Here is a 22,219-nt window from a genome sequence, read left to right on the forward strand (position 1 = left end):
TAAAAAACTGTGAACTAGGTCTGGCATTCAACAGCAGGTATCTAGTATGTCATCCAGTATATTAGTAGTTACACCAATTTGAATGGGCTAGGAATTACATAGTCTAATCATTAGTTTTGGTTGTTGTCTCTTTTTTTCTTTTATTAAGATCAAGTGTCATTAATGTGTGTGTGGAATAAGATGTGCTGTCTTCTGGTTCAGTTTAGTTCAGTAGTAGAGTCTCTAACCTGTGAACTTTTAGCGTCCCTGTTGGTTTCCAGCACCTCACACAATGGGGACAGAGCAAACAAAAAGAAAAAAAAAAAAGTAACAACTAATGCAAACAATATGCAGCATTAAATACTTAGTTTCTACTATGACATCTACATTAATTGCCACCAAAAAAACAACAAAAACAAAACAGGAATGTTGGAGTCAGCAATTGTCTACAGTTAAAGCAACTGAGTTGGCTTTAAAACAAACAGCAAGTGTTAACTATGTGATCCACAGAGTGATAATTGTGTCACCATTGATGGTGCAGGCAAAAGTTTTATAAGCCAAATAATTCTAAAAGGTGGCAAAAATTCAGTTAGTTAGGAGAGAAGAAAATGTGCTAGGAAGGTAGAAAAGAGTTTATAATTTCAAAAAGTGAACAGAGAATGCAGAAGAGATGTAGCAGGTGATGATTATAAGGAAGGAGGAAAAATAGGAGAAGCAAAATTAGAGAGAGGAAGAATGAACCATAGAATTTGTTATCAGGAGAAGAAGAGAGAGAAAGAGAAATAAATGAAAACAATACAAAACAAAACCAAAATTTACAAACCAAAAAACCCTAACTCTCAAAAGACAAGGCAAGGAAAATAAATACATTTTAAAAAGCATATAAATGAGAAAAAAATGAAACAAATAAGAATATGTATATGTATCCCAGAATAATCAACCCCCCCACACACACACACACTCACACACTCTTTCTCTCTCTCTCTCTCTCCCTCTCTCACACACACACACACACACACACACACACACAGATTCTTAATGAAAAATGAAGAAAACATCTATACTAAGATGATCAAAATAGTTGACCAGAATGGATGGTCACTGTCTGTGTTCACCTGCCTTTCTTTCCATTTCTTGAGATATGTACTGAGATATAGATAGATAGATAGATAGAGCAAAAGATGGGGATTTTAACCCTTCCTGTTTTCGTGTTGTTCTCCGAGCTGCCAGTTGGAGTGGCCTAAGACTGAAGCTCTTTGATATAAGTCTCAGTTTAAATTCTCACTAGTATGAGATGGGATGGATGAGGAAGTAATGTCAGTTGGAGTTTCATCCATACAGACCAGATAGGCACCCTCCCAGGGTAAAGGTTCTACAGAAACTCTCACCATTTTTGAAATGAATTTCTGTGCCATAGATACAGCTGAACTAAATATGAACATTAGTTCACAAATTAGTTTTTCAAAGGCATGAATCAAGTAAGAAAATTTTTAACCAAAGGCATTTAATTTTAAATTGTAGAGCATGATCAAGAATAATCATGTAGAAATTTTCTAGGTAGAGAATTTATGTATTCTGGGTGTTTATTTAAATATCAATATTTTAAATCCCACAAATTGACACTTTCTATCCATCTTCAATGAGCTAAGATTTTTTTGTCAGTTGTATCTGAAGTTTCTTTAAATTATATAGGTAACACAGAAGAGGAACTGGATTGTTTTGTACATAAGATTGCTTCCACTTGAAATGATGTCACATGGACTTGAGAACAGTTATCTTGTACATGATATTCTTAGAGATAATAAGACCTCAATTGATAAACTCTTGTGCTGTGCGTATGGCATGTAAAATATGTGCAAGTATGGACTGAGACCTCTGAAACTGTGAGCTCAAAATAAACTTTTCTTTACCCAAATTGTTCTGGTCAGTTATTTTGGTCACAATGATGAAAAGCTGACTAACACAAGGATCTTCACAATATATCTCATGATTTTCTGAACTTTGGCATTCCCAGTAAAGGTAACTCTCCCTTTAAGTAGGCCTCTGCTCTGCATTGATGATGATAGAAAGCTGCTTTTTCCCAGGGAAACTTCTTGACCTTTGCATTTTATAGTACTGCAAAGCCATTGCAAAATGCACCTTATCTGTTTTCTGAAAAGGCTTTCAAGAGCTTTAGTCATGGGGCTGGGGTGGATTTACCCCTAAGTGTCTCCTATAATGCTTATCCTGAGCAGGGTGGCTCTTCCTTCTGGTTTGGGATGCTCTGACCATATATTCCCTTCACCAAGCTCTCCTGTTTTGGATCCTGGAGGGCTCAGTTTCTTTGCAGCATGTGGGAAATTTTTATTCATGCAATTGCATAAGACATGTTTAATGTCCCTTTGCTCTTGGCCCTGCTCCATACTGATTCCTGTTTCTTCCAAGTAGACATGCAGCACATGGGAAGTTGCCATGTTCCTGCTGGAGGTGCCCTATGCATGAATCACTAACACGTGGAATTCAAGTTATTTGAAGAAATGAATATATCAGTGGGAAGGCCTCCAGCCTGGCTATGCTCCCTGCTCTCCAATTTAGACTTTAACTCATTACCAATTTACTTTGAAGGTCTGATGAGTTCGGATCTTGATATACATATATAATATATAGATATTATATATATTTTATTGTATATATAAAATATATTTTTATTATATATTATATATATAATAAAAATATATTTTATATAAAATAAAAATATATATTTTTATTTTATTATTTTATTTTATTATTTTTTATGCGGTGCTGAGGTTCGAACCCAGCACCTTGCATGTGCTAGGCAAGGGCTCTACCACATAATCCTAGCCCCAGGAACTGATCATGTTGCTGTGGGACTTCAGCAATCATGGCACTTTCTACTTAGCTGCTTTGTCAAGATGTTACTATATTATATTGTGGTTTAAAAGTACAGAATAATCTGCTGGACTTTTTGGACAGAGAAGTTATTCTGAAATCTTCATCCTTTTGCCCTGAAGTCTTTCTACACTTACAAAAACCCATTCTTTTATCCATTGGCTCAGGTCCAGCCCCAACTTCCCTTTTGGGCGGCTTTGTGCTGCATTTGTTGACTAGGATAGCCTGATTCTGACTTACTTTGTCTATGATGCTCAGTGTGGCAGGCAGATAAATCTTTCTACATCCTTTATTCTCTAAATGTGCTCTACACATTCATGGTTGATATCAGAGGGTGATTGTCTCAGGTCCCCGTCCTTCTTTTCCTACAGGTGAGATGGCAATGAGAGGATGAATCAGCACAGAGCCTAAAATTTTTGTTCTCACCTTGTCTCCATGAAAAGTTTTAGAGCTTCCTCCAAGGAACTTGGAAACCCTAACTTTAGAATCCAATCAGAGATAAGGTTAGCTGAGGAAAGAAAGTTAAAATAGGAAAAGGACTGAGACAGATCTTCTTTAATATTTTAGATTTCTATGGATTCATGGGCTTTGAGGGAAAGGCTGCAGATCATCTTCATACAAAAACATCTATGGTCTTCTATTAACTTTTGTTTGCTGGAGCCAAGGAAGAAAATCTCCTGGATGGCATTCAGTAGTGCCAAGTCTATTACATTTGGCTTGGGGGATTTCTCAGAAAGAATCAATGTCTGAACACCCCATTCTCTGAATACCTAACTGCTCACAGGGATGAAAAGAAGCTGGGTCATTAATACATTGCTTATGGATATTTGAAATGATACAGCCACAGAATGACTGTGTGATAGAACACTAAACATGTGACTACAATAGTATTCAGCAGTTACTCTCCTGGTCATTTACCACAGACAAATGAAGATATACATTCATCCAAAACTCTATTCAAATGTTTGCAGAAGCTCTATTCTTAATAGCCCCAAATTGGAAACAACTACATGCAATCCAATGAGTGGTAAAGCACACTGCAGCACACCCAATCCATGGAATAAAAAAGAATGAACTACTGATAAATGCAACCACCTACATGAATCTCCAGAGAATTAAGCTGAGGAAATAAAAACCTATCCCCAGAAATTACATATAATGGCTCCTATATAAATTTTTAAATTACTGAAATTTAAAAATACAGACAGGGTGTTGGAGCAGGATGGGATGTGTCTTTGAAAGGCAACCTGATAGATGCTTGTAGTGATACAAATGTTTTGTTTCTTGATGTCACTATTGATATTTTTTAAAAGATACTGCCTTGGGAGAAAGCTAAATAAAGTGTACACAAGATCCACTATTTCATACAACTAAAAGTTAATGTATAGTTATCTCAAAAATGTTTAAAAGAACCTCACAGTAAATGATATGGATGTATTTGCTATCATGATTTTGATGACTTAATAAATATAAAAACATCATATTGTATACTTAAAGTCATAGTTTTCTCATGTCAGATAAAATGAGAGAAGGCAATACAATATTTCTTTTCCTCTTCACTTTCTAAATAATTTAATTTTATAGTCATTAGGTGAACAAAGCAACATAAGCAATTCACACCGAAGTGAGAGGGAGGGGCAGTTAGGAAGCTGCAACAGAATCCCAGAGCAGCCTCCTATGGGAGTTCATGGGCAGGTGACCTGCAGGGGATGCCCACTGGGATGAAAATGGCAAATGGAGGGTAGGATCCTTCAGGCATGGAAGGGAAGAATGTTGCTCATGTGACCAGACACCATACCTTTGAATCAATTTTCAATTCTTGTCTTCTGGAAGCAATGGAGATCAAATCCAGAAGCCTACAGTGAGACTGCTGCCACTTTTAGAAAGCCAAAGGGTATTTCCTGTTAGGACCCATCCCTGGCTATGGTCCATCCCTGTACATGGCCCTGCCTGCAAGTGTTACTGGGCAGGGCCACCCTGCTAAAATTCTTTCCATTTCTCATTCATTTCTCCAGAAATACCTGAGCTCCACTAGATGCTGATTATCAAATACTTGGCACAAAGCAGTCTTGAGGTCATGATGTAGAAATGGTCTCATTCTGGAAGGTAGAAATTCAGTGGTATGTTCCAACATACCATTGTGGACTGGAAAGCAAAGACACAGTCCAGCCCAAGAAGATGGAGGCAGGCATCAGGGAATCCTCTTTCAGTGTTAACAGAAAGAAAAGAGCAGAGGAGAGAAAGGAGATCAGGGTGAGGGAATTCTAAGTTTTGATGATGAAATATTTCCACCTGTTGGATTATCATTCTTCTATGATGGTCTAGCTCATAGGCATAACCAAGGAGGAGTGTGGTAAAGTTTAGGTAAGCGATGTAGTTTGGATAGGTAAGAGAACTGACTAAGGAACCAATTATGCATGTTTCACCAAGACAGAGAGCTTTCTTTCCTCTCTCTTGTAATTAGCATCTGGTGTGTCCCAGGTGCTTAGAAGATTGTCTAGCACAAAGCAGCCCTACAGGAATGAAAGGATTATCTTCAGACATGTTGAAAGCACAACTTGTTTAGTTTAAAAATTACATCTGTTGTTTTAACCAAAGGGAATCGGTCCCTTTGTAGAAGGCATGTGTAGAAACAGTAGAAAGTTGGATTTTATCAGATGGGAAAGATGAAAAGAGATGGAAGGACTCTTTGGAGTTGATCTATACAGGTCTATGGATAAAGGTAGATCATGAAGTTTTCCTTGAAGAGGGAGGAAATTAGGACAAACAATTTTTTGGTGGAGGAGAAACTTTAAAGTGGCTTCTAGTTCCTGAATTCATCAAATTGGCCTACTTAGAGCATAAGCTAGGAGAATAAAGGGTGAAATATCAGAATGAATTATGTCAGGAGAGGTATTCCTGGTGATAAGTTTTAGAATGTGTCAATAACTAACTCGGAATGGAGGCAAAAGCCTCTAAGATGAGAAGGGGTGCATAGTAAGAGGTCAGGTTATTAGATCATTTATCCAGCTAGAAATTGGAGCTTCCAATTGATTTCCCCGAATTCGAACATTCTGTCTGGGGCTCCAGACAGACCTCTGCAAAAATCAGCATTCTCCTTGAACACCTAACTTCAGTCAATGGTTTTAGTTGGGAAAGAAGGCAAAATTGGAGCAGTGAGAGACTCAGCTATAATAGACATCCATTTTATTTTTGTTTGTCTTGTCACCCAGCATTTACTTACCTTCTGGAAATATTCCCTCTAATTCCTTCTAGGGAACTAACTCCATACTCATTTTCAGAACACGTGAGAATAGAGTTGTCATTCTCCATCACTCTTATTTTAAGAATGGTATATGTTGTTCAGGCTTAGTCACAAGATTATTCCACACTTTGGGCCCCAGGGTTTGGGTAGAAATGGGCATATGACCCAAGAAGACACAATGGGAAATTTGAAGGAACCAGTGGGAGGCACACCCCATTTTCACCTGCATGTCAGTCTTGGAGGATACAGCTATGAACTTTTCAGCTACAAAGTCTAACATTAAAGCTAACCCAGAAGACAGCCAAGAAATAGAAAATGATTCCTAATGGTATCATGTGATCCCCAGCAGGAACCCTGTTGCCTAAGGCCATCCTTATTCTCATACTTTGAGTTACCCAAGTTAACAATTCTCTATTTAATTCTCTTGAATTATATTTGTTGTCATTCCCATCCAAATCTTTCCTATAGTATAAGGGGGCTCTATTCTAGGCTACCTTTTCTTAAATGTATATTATTTTCTATGTCACTCAGGTTGCATTTCTATTAAAAGAGAAAGGTAACTAAAATGTAGAGACTTAAAAGTACAGGTTTGTTTCACAACTGCCAAATACAAACAGTATTTAATATTTTGAAATTAAGTCTTGTTCAAATTTTCTACTTTAAGTGATAGAAACATATCCAATCTTTGTCATTTCTGGGGGCTTAATAGGCTTTTTACCTATTAAGTTGGAAGTTTATTGGCAAAGAATATGTCATGAATGGGAAACAAAATGTTTGCTGTAACTGCCAGGTTAATGGGGCTTAAAGATGACTTGTCTCAGTAAACATAATTTCATCCACTAAGAAATCCTGCTATCTCCCAGAGGACTTCTGCACAGTACTCATCTTCTTAAGGAACCTGTCTTTACATCCTGATTCTCAAGTCACCAGAGCCCCTGCTATCATTAAGCAGCTCTCCTCTTTTAACTCACCACCTGCTTCACCTTCTGCCCTCTCCCTCCTAGGAACACATAGCTGATGAGAATCTGGATTCACCTGTATAACAGGAACAGGTGCCTTGAAAATTCTTTTGGGGGGCAGAAAATATGAATGCCATTAGTAACTCATTAGACCAATACCCCAGAACTTCCTGAAAGACAAATGTGGAAATTTAGTTTTGATTCCTGTGGATGTCCCCTCTATAGTAGGGTGAAGAAACATCGATCAATAACTTGGTAAAAGACATTGCCACAAATGAAAATGACATAAAGTTGTATACTTAAGTAGAGTAAGAATCCCTACAGAGGAAATCATCCTGTTATTGCTAGCATAAGCTTCCTTCCACAGTGAGGCATTGGTAGACTTGCATAATCATCAGGTGGGACCACTATTGCTATCACCTAAATTTGAAGATATCACTTCCTAAATACTCTATACATACTCTGCTTCACTATCTCATACAATATTTCTCTGAATATAAGCAAGTTATGTGTCTCTGGATCAGTCATTCATCTCTTTAAACCCCCACGTCTACCTTGGTTCATGTTCTTACACCATAGGAGCATGGAAAGCACCCCATAATGAGAGTTCTATGCTCTGAATTTCCTGAAAGTGGCATTTTACCAATTAGGAGACTCATTCTCTCTGATGTTCATGCTGTGAGTTTGAAATGATAAGTACGCTATATTGAATATATTTAAAGGGAAAGAAATTAAATTCTGTAGCCTTGTAGCATTTTCTTCCTCTTTAAGCCTAGTCATTTCTATAGAAGGTAAAGTTTACTTTTGTAGGCCTGTAGCCTAGAAGCCAGGACAGAGTGGAGAGACAGGAGGAGCTAGGATGAGGACTATTTTACCTAATTTCTCCTTCCTTAAGTCTAAATACTGGCAATGATATATCAGATGACTCTAAGGTTTTCTTTCACTTTACTTTCCATTTATGATAGCCATATACCACCTTATCTCCATACCACGTTTCTCTACTTTTTTCGTGCTTTTTAATTTGCCACTACTCCAATCAGCTATTGACCTTGATGACATGGATATGGATGAGATGAAGATGAGGATTTACTTGGCACCTTTGGCCACTGTGGTTTCAATTAAATGAGTGGGGTCTCCAAAACATTTATGCTAGGTAGACTTTTAAGATGACTCTAATGATCCTGCCTCCTGGCATTCATTTGCGTAATTCACTGTCATCTCAAGTCTTTGGTCTAAACAAGATATTTGCTTCTAGGGCTGGGTATGTGATTCAGTAGTAGAGTGCTTATGTAGTGTTGCTTAGGTCCTGAGTTTTATTCCCAGAACTGCCCAAAATCCCAGCAGCATAAGAGAAAGGTGATGTCACTGCCCTTTTTGAAGAAGCACACTGTTACATTGGAGAGACCCACAAGGCAAGGAACTAAAGGAGACCGCAGGCAACTCCAGCCACTGCATCAAGGAATTGAGACCCTGGGTACATCCGTCCTAGAGGGACTGAATCCTACTACCAAGTGCTACATAAGTGAATATAGAAATGTATCTTTCTATAGTAAAACCTTCATATGAGACTCTGGCCCCCACTGACATTTTGATTACAGCCCTGAAGCAGGGACCCCAACTAGGCCTTGCCTGGATTCCCAATACACAGAAACTGTGAGTCAGTAAATGTTATTTTAAGATGTTAAACTTTGAAATATTCATAACAGCAATATGTAATACAAACATTACCAAATCACCATAAACTTGGTGTAAGATGTAGCACAGCTGAACAGGAGGGACTAAGACCACTTCCCTTAAAAAGGATGATACAGTGTCTGACATCATCACAGCCATTGTATTGCCTTGGTACTGAAAGACCATTCCTTGCACTTCTATGGTGCTCTAGATAAGTCCTCATTTGCCTCTGAAAGGTGAATAAGGCAAACAGCCTTAAGAGCAAAAGTGACTCCTTACTATTCAAGCATACATTTGGGATCCCTGAAACCTACACCGCAGTGCTGGACACACAGAACTCCACTCTCTATCAGAAGAAACATTTATTATTCATTTGTTGTGGACATATTGTTCCAATAATAGGATGTATTACCGTGATAATTGAGAGGCTTCTACCTAGTGGCCTGTATTATTCCTTTAAGGAAAATTTTCCTTCCTCTAAGTGCTGAAGAAGCATTTTCTGTTTGCATAGAAGAATCAAAGCTCTGAATCCAGTGTCTCTAGCAGATGTGAGGGCATCCAGAGGTACCTGGTATCCTTGCCTGAACATGGGATTTGATGGGTCCAAGACTTCCTGGAGAATGGGGGAAGATATTGACTCTGAAGTGATGCCTGATCTTTGAAGGAGACACGCTTCTGAGGAGCTCTGAAACTGTCACTGATCTGTCTAAACATCTGTAAGACTACTTGGGCCAGGAAACACAGCTTCTTGGTTACAGGAGTAGGGACCTGACCCTTTCTGTTATTGTTTGTCAGAGATAGCCCCATACTTAGAAGGTTGTCCTCTGTCAGTCTCTGCCTGGGCCTGCAGTTCCTTCTTCTGTTTATGCAACTCCCAGGCCTCACATTCCTGCCTATATGCTAGTTTCTCCTCCAGGATCTTTCCAAGGGCTTCCATGAGTTTATGGGCTTCAGGAGGGTCATGGCTCACAGACAGAGTGCTATCTTTCACAGGACTCTTCTGGCATGTGCTTTTTATCCTGGAATCAATCCACTGAAGAAATCGTCTTATCTTTTTTTTTGATGCAACTTTCAGAAGAAAACGCTTTTTTTTTTTGTGGCAGGGACTTAGATGCCTCTTCTAACTTTCTGTCCTCCTCAGGTTGGCTCTTTCTTATTGCTCTGAATGTGTCTAATCCTAAGTCCTCACCTCTATATTTTCCTCCTTTACATAATAAAGGGCTCATTCTTCTCTCAGCTGGTGGGAATCTCGTATCCCAACAATTCCATAAGATATGCTTAGGGAGCCAGAGCTCCTGTTGTTTACACATGTTGGTCCTTGAATCATTCAGGTGGAAATGCAGCTGCTGGAAAACTTCCATGTCCTCACTAGAGTCACTGTTGGAGTGAGACAGTGAATAATCAGAATTTACGTTATATAAAGGAAGGACTACATCTCTGGGAAAGCCTTGAGCCTGGCTAAGTGACTTATTCCCCAGCTTAAAAGACACCTGTCTTTTAAGGTCTAACTGTGTCAGATCTTCAGGAATTATTATTGGTGGGGTGCATTGAGTGGCTGGGATAGTTTCTACTTTACTCACACTCACACTTATCTTTTGGGAATCTTCCAACTTGCTGGTTGTTGAGATAGTACCAATTTGTGATTGAAGATTACAAAGCTCATGGGCTTTGAATATCTGCTTGCACATGTCAAAGGTGGAATAATGTTCTGAATTCTTATTCTTTCCCACCATCATTTTGCCCTCATGCATGTCTGTTCTATGGCTAAAACATACCATTTCATCCTTTGATTTATCTCCATCTCCATCTTGCCTTATGACCTGCTCTGGACTGTCTCTCTCTTCTGATACATTGTCAGTCTGACTTACTTTGTCTTTGATTCTACCTGTATTGGGCAGACATGTCTGGCTGCCATTCTCAATTGTCTGTATATTCTCTGTAATTTCATGATCAGTATCACAACATGGTTGTCTCAAGATGTCCTGAACTTTCTTGACCGCAAGTGAGGGGGCAGGCAGAGAATGATCCATAATGGAGACTGAATTTATTATTTCTTCCTGACTCTGATGAATAGCTTTAGAGCTTTCTGTAAGGAGCTTGGAGACTCCAGATTTGGAATCCAGCTCAGAAGTTTGGGTTGAGGATGAAACAAAGTTATATTGAGGAAGAGGCCATGTTTTGGCTTCTCTCAGCACATAGGATTTTATGGATTCAAGAACCTTGAGGGGAAGGCCCCACTTCTGACTTATCCTAAACCTAATAATATGGGCTTCTAGTAACTTTTGGGTTTTGTTATCAAGGAAAGAAAGCCCTGTGTTGGTTGTCTGGCACTGGACCCTACCCACCAGTGAAGACATATTATTTCTGTTATCTGTATTGGTATGGGAACTCCGAGGAGGCGGCAATGCATTGTCCTCATCCAGCCAAGAAAGACAGACACCTACAGGGACCCTACCTGTAGTGATCTGCCAACACTTCCTGCTCACATGTAATCTAAGCATGCTTTTCATCTGATTCAGGTCTAAGTTCTTCCCTGAAACATTTACTAATTCATTCCCTAAGTCATTCCTTGAGTGACACACACAGTCACTTCTTTTCTCAGATATAGCATTCACGTTATTCCTTAGATTGCATTCTGAAACCATTAGTGGGTTATCTAATGGACACTTCCCCAGGATATGCCTGAGATTCTTTGACAAATCCTTCTTCAGCTGAAACTTTGTGGGGAAATTCTCATGGAAACTTCCTGAGAGACTCCATTCTGTTTTCTCGAGATCCTTGCTACTGTGGCCCTGAAGCTCAGAGGGTTGTGAGTAAGCATGTCCGTGGCTGTGCTGAGATTTCTCTGTTGATGTGATCCCAGTCTCCATCAATACTCCAGATCCTATAGGACTGCAAGACTGGAGGTTCCCAAATGGAATTAGATTCTTTGGTACCTGGTGCTCTGGGTCCTCCTGGGATTGACTGCTGATATGAAAATGGCCAGGAAAGATGGAGACTGGAGCATAGGCCTGGGAATATTGCCTGACTGATGGAAAGGTGGGAGCTGGAGGACAAAAGGCTTCTTGACACTTTTCAAATTCAGAGCCAAAACCCCACAAATGTTCATGATGTGTGTGCAACCCATGCCATTCCGGGTGTTTATTTCCAGGTAAGATGTGAGCATCAACGGTATTCTGTGATCTATGGAAAATATTTCCATAGTCCTGAATCTGGGGTGGAGAAGATAATGGTAGTACAGGGAGTGGAGATTTACCATGGGCCAGGGAATGGGCATGGGTGAGAGGTAAAGTTTGGGATTGGGGATTCATGTGAGGAAAAGATTGAGAATGTATGCTGGTAAGGGAAGGTGGGTGGGACAGAGGGCGTGGTGGAATTTCTTTAGCCTGGATTTGGATTGCAGGAACATTACAGGTTCTATTGAATAAAACAAAGTGAGGTTCTAGTGAGGAACAGCTCTTAGAGACCAGAAGAGTAGCCACTATTGACTCGCTATGGAGAGAGGGAAGACCCCAGAAGAGCTGGCTGTATTTATGCTCCACATTTCCCCCCAGAGTCTTCACATATACAAAGTGCTGACAAATTCCCAGATGTTCTGATTTGTCTTTGGTGTTCCAGCCAGTTTGGGAAGCTATGGTGTCTTTCTCATCAACGAAGGACTGCAGTGAGTTCCATGAAGATGTAAATTGGTATTCTGACCACTTTTGTTTTATCAATGGTCCCTGCTTCTTTCCTTTATTTTCTAAAATCTGGAAAGTCATTCTCTTTTTTATTTGTCTCTCCAAGAGTTGTTGTATGTTAAAGCCAAGGAAAGAAATGTGTCTGCCTTCCATATGTGAGATATCAGAATTTTTCCATAAATAGAAATATGGTAGATGGAAGGAAGCATTCTCTTCCTGAAAACCGTAGTGTGGTAATCTTGGAAGGACTATATTCTTGTTATGAGACCAGGAGAATTGAGAAATTGCCAAGCTTGAGCAGTCAATGCCTCTGATTGTTGGAACATAATTGGATAACTCCTCAGGGCTATTCTTGAGAGCTAAATTGGCCTTTGGTTGGAGAACAGGATTTGTTCCCCGAGTGTGATGTAATGGGAGGGAAGGAAATGCATGAATTTGGAGTGGGAATGGGTTTACTGGGAATTTGGAATCCAAGGGAGGGAGAGGCTCTGGTGACAGAGAATTGCCCAGTGATGAGGGTGAAAATAAGTCTGCTAAGGTGACCTTATTAGGTGAGAGAATGGAGGGGAAAGGTGAAGGTGCTGTAATTGGGTCTTCTGGAAGGACTGATGAAACAGCAGAGAGCAGAGAAGTTGATGATTCTGTCATATAATCTGTGGATGCCAAAGAGGACTGAGAGAGTAGAACATCTTCCAAGGATGCCAGATACAGCAGATGACTGACCTCAGCAGTTGTCCTATTACATACTTCACAGAGAGGGTCTGGACATAGCAACTGGCGCAAGTGGGTGGTATCAAGATGCTGGCCCAGGGGACTGCAAAAGAAAGGAAGTACAAAGCTGTAACCAGGACCAAGGAAAGGAAGGCCCCACAGTCTTATTGGTGATGGGACCACCTGAAGCCTCTTACCCTCATCATAATCCCTACATTTATTACCCCACAACACACTCTATAGCCTCTCCCAGGGCCTTCACTCCCATATCTGTTGCTATGGCTCCACATCCCTGTGAGAGGGGCAAGCTGCCCTGAATCCCTGAGGAATGCCTAAAATATATGATAAAAGGACCAGGAAAGAGGAGGAAATACTAATCACCTTTTCAGGATAGAAAACAACTTCCTTCTCTCCTCTGCTTCTTTCTGGCAACTTCTCTGATCTGGGAAATCAGGAGAGACAGTTATATATAATGAAGGTAGAAACATAAGGACTATACAGAGTTCCCTTTTGGGGAGTTCTTTAGGATATCAAAGTCCAAAAGCCCCAAGAATCAGTAGAAAAGGTTAAATGTTCAAAAATAATATTAAGAAGGTTCACATGAATATCTGGCTTCATTTGTAAAGTATAATCACATATATCATCCCATACAATGTTCAAAATTACAAAGTGAAGCATAGGAGTCAGTGGTTGCCTAAAAGATAAATCTGAGCAGACAGAAAGTAGAGGACTTAACACAATATCAGGAGGTAGAAGTTCTGAATACAAAGCAACCAATAGTTCCTTCCTCAGTATCTTACCTGGTCACTTATTGGACAACTCCCATTGTCCAGGTCCATCAGTGCTTCATGTCATAGGTGGATAGAGCAGGGACTCTGAGGAGTGTCTCAGGTGTGACTGCATTCCCCTGAGTCTCTCCTCTGAGGGTTTTGTTTCCTGAGATACACTGTATCTAGCAAGTGACATTTTCAGAGATCATAGACCTGGCACCTCATAAAAGGGACACAAAGGTTCATCCTTGCAAAGCTCAGGTCAGACAGACAGACCCTTACCTTTAAATGTTCCACCTTTTCTTCTTCTCTTGACTCTTCCCTGACTCTAAGAAGAAAAAGAAAAGAATGTGAGCCTGGGACTTGCTTCTTTATTATTCTCTCTAGGCATCTCAGACATTCATTCAAGAGTAATATGATTCTACATTTAAATAATTATTTCTTCCTTTCATTAAATTTTAAAGATGATCAACTAATTTCAATTTTTCCTACCTTGAAATCTTCAAAGGATGAATTTTTTTTTCCCTGTGTGATCCATACTTGATATTCTCAGAAGTCCTCTGCTCAAAGAGGACATAGAATCTGGGGTCAACAGTCACATCTGTGTTCTCCCAGAGGAGTCTGTATCCTGGGGATAGTGCTCAGGTTTCAGACTCTACTCAAAGGTCAGCACTAGTTTCCTGATCAGTCCAATATGAAGGAAGGAAGGCTCTACTGACACTTAATCCTAAGTCCCATTCTCATGTCAGGCATCCTTCACCTGACATGGGAATGGGACTTAGGATCAAGCATCGAGAGTCTTCTCATTCAGAGAAGCAAAACTTTCTAACCAAACAAATGCAAGTCACAGAATCAGGAGGATTTTACCTAGAATCTTCCATCACACCCAACTTCAGATGGAAACCTTACACCTTCCTGAACCTCTATCGGTGCCTGAACAGTGATGTCCTGTCCTCTCTGCAGATTTCCCATCTCAGATATCTCTCTGAGCCAACCAAGCTGATTTAGATATGTGGGAAGAGGAACAGGAAATAAAGATCCCCCCTAATTCTGGCATTAAGGAGCTTACAAAACTGAATAAACTGAAAATGACTTTTCTTGGAGCCATGAAAATACACCACCCACGTCCATGTCCTCAAAGAAAGTAAATAAGGTGATATTCACTTGTAATGTTCTTCATTTACTTATCTGGAGCAAAATCCACTGGAACCATACAGTGGTAGGAACACTTAAATGAACCCTTTGATTAATAACTAGAAGATGTGTATAGGCTAGCATCAGAGTGAGAAAATTCCAACAGTCACTGTCTCAAAAAAGTCTCTCACACTTCATGAGTTTCCTCTGAAGAATCTCCCAAGTTCTCACAGTGAAGACCCATGAAAATACCTTCACATTTTCTGGCAGGAATAGAGAAAATAGAAACATTTTGAAATATAATCTGGTTATTCTCCATAACAGAAGACTACTCAGCAGAGTTCTAGAGCCTTACCCTACACGAGGAAAGGGAAATTGCCCAGCTCCAAACCATTGTAGCCTCCTTATCTCATCCAAGGTGTGTATTGGTGGGGAGGTTGAGGTGCAGGGTTTAGGACTAGAAATTATGGCACACAGGACCACAAAAAGAGTGAGATATACTCCTATCCCCCACCAACCTGCCACACACACCTTACCATCATATTAACAGGACTACAGTGTGGTAATGGTTAAAAGAGCTTATGTTGCACTTACATGTTGTACTTAAATGTTCTAAGGAAATGACCTTAGGGAAAGCTACAGATACTAGAGGAAATTGAAGCCTCTGTCAGGTACAGCCGCAGTAGACATTTAACATACCCTATATCCTAGTGAGGTTAATATAAATCCTAGCACTAAAAATCTATTAACCTCAGTTCCTATTTCCTAATACATCATGTCTGGCTTTCAAAAACTATAGAAAACCCCCAAGTCTTGCTAAAAGACAAGGGGAAAAATAAACAGTCAGAATAGACAAAGCAAGCATCAAATCCACAAAAGTATCACATCAATTTTGCAATTATCATACATGAAGCCCTAAATTCTATGACTAATACACTAAAAGCATTCATTGAAAAAGTAGGCAACATGCAAGAACAGATACAGAATGTAAAAAAGAGAGATGAGAATCAAAATTAATTGTTAAAAATAAAAAACACTATAACAGAAATAAGACTGGCTTTGATGGGCTCATGAGTGGACTACACATGGCCAAGGAAAGAATACATAAGTTTGAATGAATATCAATAGAAGCTTTCCAAATGAAAGGCAAAGAGAAAAAAATGTTAAAGTCTAAATCCCCCCCAAAATTGTAATACATTTTGGAAATTTGTAAATACGTGGAGAGAAGAAAAAGAGAGTAACGCAGAAGAAATATTTGGAGTAATCATTTAAGATTAACAGTAAGAATTTTTAAAAAAATCAATGACAAATTATCCATATAGATGAAATTTTATATGGATCCAATATAGATTAAACTGGAAGATATCATGCTAGGTGAAATAAGCCAGACATAGAAAGAAAACGACTGTAATATCAAACTTATATATGGAATATTTTTTTAAAAAACTGAATACATAGAAAAATTGAGAAGGACAGTGGTTACCAAGAGCAGCAGGGGGCTGGGGAAGAAAATGGGAAGATATAGGACAAAGGGTATTAAATATTATGTTGTAGACCTTAAATATATACAATTAAAACTAATATAAAAATAACCTAAATAAAAACTAAATCCTGTAAGTTCCTGTTTTAATCACATGACAGAAAAAAGGAGACAATAAAGATAAGGTACAATGAATAATAAACTGTTACAGATATGGTAGGTATTAATCCAAAAGTATAGAAAAATCACTTTAAATGTGAATTATCTGAATTCATCATTTAAAAGTAAGAATATTAGAGTGGATAAAAATAAACAAGACTATCTGTATGCTATTTAGAAGTTACCCATTTTAAATGGACACAGAAGTAAAGGGATGCATAAACATGTAGCATGTTAACAGTAATTTAAAAAGCAGGGGTAGTCATATTAATTTCAGACAAAGCAGACTTTAGAAAGAAGGGAAATTAGCAAGGATAAAAAGTGCATTACGTAATAGTGAACCCAAGTTTGAGATGAAACTAGAATCTCCACTTCTGCTGGTATATGTGTACAGGGGGGTGGGATCTGCATAAGCTGCAGACCTCTGCAGCCAAGAAACATGTTGCAGCTATTAATGGTGGGCAACACCCTCCCATGTTGAAGCAGACCTCAGCAGCTCACCACCAGTTTCTTGTTTCTGGGTGCTTATCTTGTGCATTTGAAGAATGAAATCCACAATTCATAGACAAGGATGAGTGAGTAGGATTTATTCAAGTGTGACTAGAAACAGAACTCCTGCGGGTGAGAGGGGACCCAGTGGGAGTTGCCACCTGATAGTGCTAGTCTAGAGCTTTATATAGCACTTGGGTCAATGCTATTGGTCCAGACTTTTGCTAATCAGGGTTTGGAAAAATAGGAATGCTATTAATTAACTGTTGAAACTGAACTTCCATTCAGGTCCACCCCACTTCCATTTTCTTGATGCTCCTTGGGAAACAGAAGGTTGAGATTCTTGGATCATGGATGTTCCAGGTTCCCAGTTGCAGTGCTTTGTGCAGCTGGCTTCTGCAGTGGGCTTCAGCACTGACCTGAGCGGTCCACCATGGGGTGACAGGTCTGTAAGCCTTGGCTTGCCTAGGTGCTGGCTGGCAGTGCCTCAGGCCCCTGTGGGTATACAGGATCTGTGAGGCTGCAGCCCATGCTCACTGCCTGTGTTCCAGCCCACCCTGGCCTCTGCTCTGCAGCTCCACTGCTGCTTCACTGCCACTTCTTGTAGAGAGATTAGTGGACTGGCTATGTGGCCTGGCAGCCAGGGAGCCTTGTCAATACTAAGGGGATCAGTTCTCTAAGAAGACATAACACTGCTTAAGTGTAACACATTTGACAACAGGGAGGCAAAATATAAAGGGCAAAAACTGCTAGAAATGCAAAGAGAAATAGATGAAATCCACTGTTACTATCAGAGAGTTCAACAAGTATCTCTCAGTAACTGACAAATCCAGGAGGCAGAAAATCAATAAGGATATGTTTGACCTGAACTGTACCATCAATTAATTTGATATCATTGATATTTAATAAATAATTTACCAACAGCAAAATAAATACTCTTCCCAAGATCACACAGAATATTCACCAGGATAGGACACAATCTAGACATACCTTAACAGATTTAAAAAAGTAGAAATCAGACAAAGTATGTTTTTAGACCAAATTGGAGTTAACTAAAAATCAGTAATAGAAAGGTAGCTGAAAAAATCCCAAAAGCTTCTCAGTTTAAACAATTTAAATAATTTATATTATTAATTTGTCAAAGAAGTAGTATCAAGAAAAAAATTCTTTAAAATGAAAATACAATGCATCAAAATGTAGGGAATGCAGAAAATCAGTGCTTACAGGTGAAATTATAGCATTAAATGCATATATAATTGTAGAAGAAATATCTAAAATTTTGGAGCATCTTCTGTTTACTTACCTGATTGATGTCTCTCTGTTTGCAGGATATGGGGAAATATAGATCTGTTGTCAGGTAGCTCAGGGACAGAAGGAGGAACCCCACTCCACACAGAAAGTCAAGGATAGGAACATCCAAGAAGTCAAGCTGAAGCTCATCCATGCTGCAGCAAGGCTCCTCAGACAAAGAAGAGGGCCTGCTTCACCAGAAGTTGGTCACTAAGAGTGCATGCTCTAGAACACAGTTCCATATCCACATCACAGAGCTTTAGTACAGACACCAGAGGTTCTTGAGGGTGGGGGAGGGGACAACACATGGGAGATGAACCCATGCCCTTCGCCCATTACCAAACCCTGCTGATCTATCCATTCCCCTAGGGACTTTGAGATTCCTCCACCTCCCCCCCCCAACCCCCAACTCCACCCTTTCACTATATCATACATCCACCTCAGTGACATATTCTGCTTTTTTCTTCTGTTACCTGGAGAAACAAGAGAGCACTTCACTGTTTGGTGATCTCTCACATAGGACCAAAGAACAGAAACCAAGATGAAGAGGAAAACAAGGGCATAGCTTGTCCATGGCAATATCTTCTAATAAATCTTTCTCTACAAATCTCTTTTAAGCTATCCTGCCCCTTCAGGCTCTCCAATATCTCCCTCTCTACTGGTATACTGTCCCACACAGCTGCCTCTTGGCTCTCCCCACTTATCCCCCTACTCTCTCCTTTCCAACAGTTTTTAACTGTCTTGATTTCACAGAGCAGTTGTGCTAGACCATAACCTATGACCAAACCCATCCTGATTTGAAAAGTAGGCTTCTCTGCAGTGTCATATAAACCTCTAATGAGCACAGTTAAAATTCTATTTAGCAAAGTAGGTTACTTTCTCCCAGCATGTATGGTTACATTCTCATGAAATTATGAGGTTTCATCTCTTCCCAACTTTGTTTCTAACAAAATTCCTACTGGTTCCTCCAAATGTTTTTTGAAACAAGATGTTATTCTTGTGGATGGTGTAGAGTATATGTATTTTTAATCTCCCCATGTGAGCTAGCTATTTAACATTTATTACCCTTAAAGCTTTCTTGTTTAGATTATAAATGATTATACTTAAATTAGGATTGAAATTAAGCCCTGTGTCTTTTCCTGAAATTGTCTGCATCTCTTCGCTGGGTCTGATGAGTTCATCTGCTTTGGCCACAGACATCCAACCCTTTCCTTTTCACGTGATGAAGGCTTTTCAGTATTAACAGCCCCCTTCTTTGCTTGTCTTCAGCATCCACAGCTTCTTCTGGTCTCTACCTAACAGAAGGTCTTCATCAAGCCTGTCTCCTCTTATCTACCTTCCCTTGACTACAGGAGGTCTCTCTATATAGAAAAATCTCCACATAGCCTAGCATCTCTAGTATTATTGTTTGTTTGTTTACAACAAACCTGGCCCTGGCAACCCCTGAGGTCCCAAGGATCACAAATATAAAAGCATTCTTTAAAATCTGAGCAAGATAAACTCCACCCCAAAATTTCTAGATAGAAAGGGAGCCATAAAACACAACACTGGATATATTATTAAAAGTTGTCGTGTTAAGAAAAAAAGAAGGGCTAAAAAACTGTTCCAGTTTAAAGAAGACCAAAGATACACAACAACTAAAGGAAATGTGACACTCTAGGCTGTATCTTATAATGGAGATTTAAAAAATTATAGTCACAAGGTGTATTACGGGGAAAAAATTCACAAAAATGCAGTATGAATGAGATTAGTTCAAAATTTTTATGACTATGGTAAATTTATGAAAGGGGAAAATTTAGTATATGAAAGAATATCTTTTTTTAATATTCACAATAAAATATAGCATGATGCATGAAATGTATTCTGAAATATTCGGGAATAAATGTGTATTAATCTTGTGTGTATTTGTGTATATATGCGTACATGTACATGTGTATGTGTATATACACATATATTATATACACATACACATATACATATACATGCACACACATATATACATATAGAGAGGCAGTGAGAGAGGATCCGACAAATGTGTCAAAATGTTAACAACAGGTAGTTTTACTTTTTAAACAATTTATTGAAACATATTCATATACCATAAAATTCACCCAATTCAAGTGTGTAATTCAGTGATTTAAAAAAATTATTTTTAGTTGTAGTTGGACACAATGCCTTTATTTATTTATTGTTATGTGGTGCTGAGGATAGAAACCAGTGCCTCGCACATGCTAAGCGAGCACTCTACCGCTGAGCCACAACCCTAGCCCCTAATTCAATGATTTCTAGTGTATTCAGAGTTGTGCATTGTCGCTGGAGTCAATTTTAAAATGCTTTTGTGACTTCAAAAAGAAACCATGGATTCTAGATTTCACACTTATCAGCCTTCATCCCCCAGCCTTAAGCAATCACTAGTCTACTTTCTGTTTCTAATTAAAATTCCCTATTTCATTTCATAAGAATAGAATCAGGTAATATGTGGTCACTTGCTACTGACTTCTTTCACTTAGTATAATTCTAAAGTTCATCCATGTTGTAGCATGTATCAATGTTTTATTCCTTTCTTATGGCTAAATAATATTTGCATAGATATACCACATTTGTTTATCCATTCACTAGTTAATGGGCATGTGGGTTGTTACCAACCTGGGCTATTGTGATAATGCAGCTATAAATATTCATGCATAAATTTCTGTATTTTCATTTCTCTTAGGTATATACCTAGAAAAGGTATCACTGGGTCCTATGGTAACTCTACATATGGAATTTTAAGGAATTTCCAGAATGTTTTATAAAACAACTGTACCATTTTACATTTTAACCAGCAGAGTATGAAACTTCCATCAATTTCTCCATTTTTCCTCAGAGGTATTTATCTGACTTGTTGATGCTTACCATCCTAATAAGTGCAAAATGTTATCTCTCAGTGTGTTTCATTTTTGTTTTCTTGATGTCAAGCACATTTTTATATAATCTTTTACATTTAGTGACTTTTGGGGAAGGAGAGGAAATTTATGGCTAGAAAAAAACACATTGTTTTCTTCTAAATATTTGAAAACATTGACATGGAACTTTCAAGCATTTATCAGCATAGACAGATTTCTTAATCTTTAGTTTTAATTAAGGTTACCGTATGATTAAGGCACTGCAATATTGTGTGCTGAATTTGCAAAGATTATGTCTTGTACTGTCTGTGTTAAGGGGTGGAACTCGGTAAATGACTCCTCATAATTACTAAATGATAGAGCAGAACTCATTGCCAAAGCCAAAAAGGCTCAATGTTTTTAGTCACTAGTGCCATGGTCCACTGTTGTAGATAAATATGTTCCTCCTATGAAAATATCAAAGGATTATGAGTGTATTAACATATAATACCATATCATCTAAGAATGACAAGATATTTAAATGAATTTTGGAATTTTAATCAAGAAGAGGATACCTCACTCATGTCAAATGATAATTGCTGAGGGAGTGTACACAGACAGTTGTATTGTTCTATATGTGCCTAAATATGTTTAAAATTTTTTGTAATGAAAAGCTTTGAAAAGTGAAAGATGTTGACTGATTCATGAGGAGAGAGAGGGACCAATAAGGATAACTGTCAAAAGGATATTTGTCATTGAAGACTAGAGTTTAGCTATCTCTCCATAAAAACATTTCAGGAAGTCTAATTCCTTTAAACATGGTACCTTGGAAAGAAAATTCTTTTTTAAAAAATATTTTTATTAGTTATAGATGGACACATGCCTTTATTTAATCTG

At 38.7% G+C, this 22,219-nt stretch overlaps 1 protein-coding gene across 1 annotated transcript; it reads right to left on the reverse strand.

The window, feature by feature from the left end:
• Positions 1 to 3,164: 3,164 nt before the first annotated feature.
• On the reverse strand, positions 3,165 to 18,612 carry LOC139701473 (spermatogenesis-associated protein 31D3-like). Its single transcript, XM_071600383.1, has 5 exons — positions 18,472 to 18,612; positions 14,188 to 14,234; positions 13,518 to 13,586; positions 12,882 to 13,263; positions 3,165 to 3,233 (listed from the first exon to the last, which is right to left on the reverse strand). The coding sequence occupies exons 1-5, from the start codon at positions 18,610 to 18,612 to the stop codon at positions 3,165 to 3,167; spliced, it is 708 nt and encodes a 235-aa protein (XP_071456484.1).
• Positions 18,613 to 22,219: the final 3,607 nt, after the last annotated feature.

Source organism: Marmota flaviventris, chromosome 13, assembly GCF_047511675.1.
Source record: "Marmota flaviventris isolate mMarFla1 chromosome 13, mMarFla1.hap1, whole genome shotgun sequence".
NCBI classification, from domain to species: domain Eukaryota; kingdom Metazoa; phylum Chordata; class Mammalia; order Rodentia; family Sciuridae; genus Marmota; species Marmota flaviventris.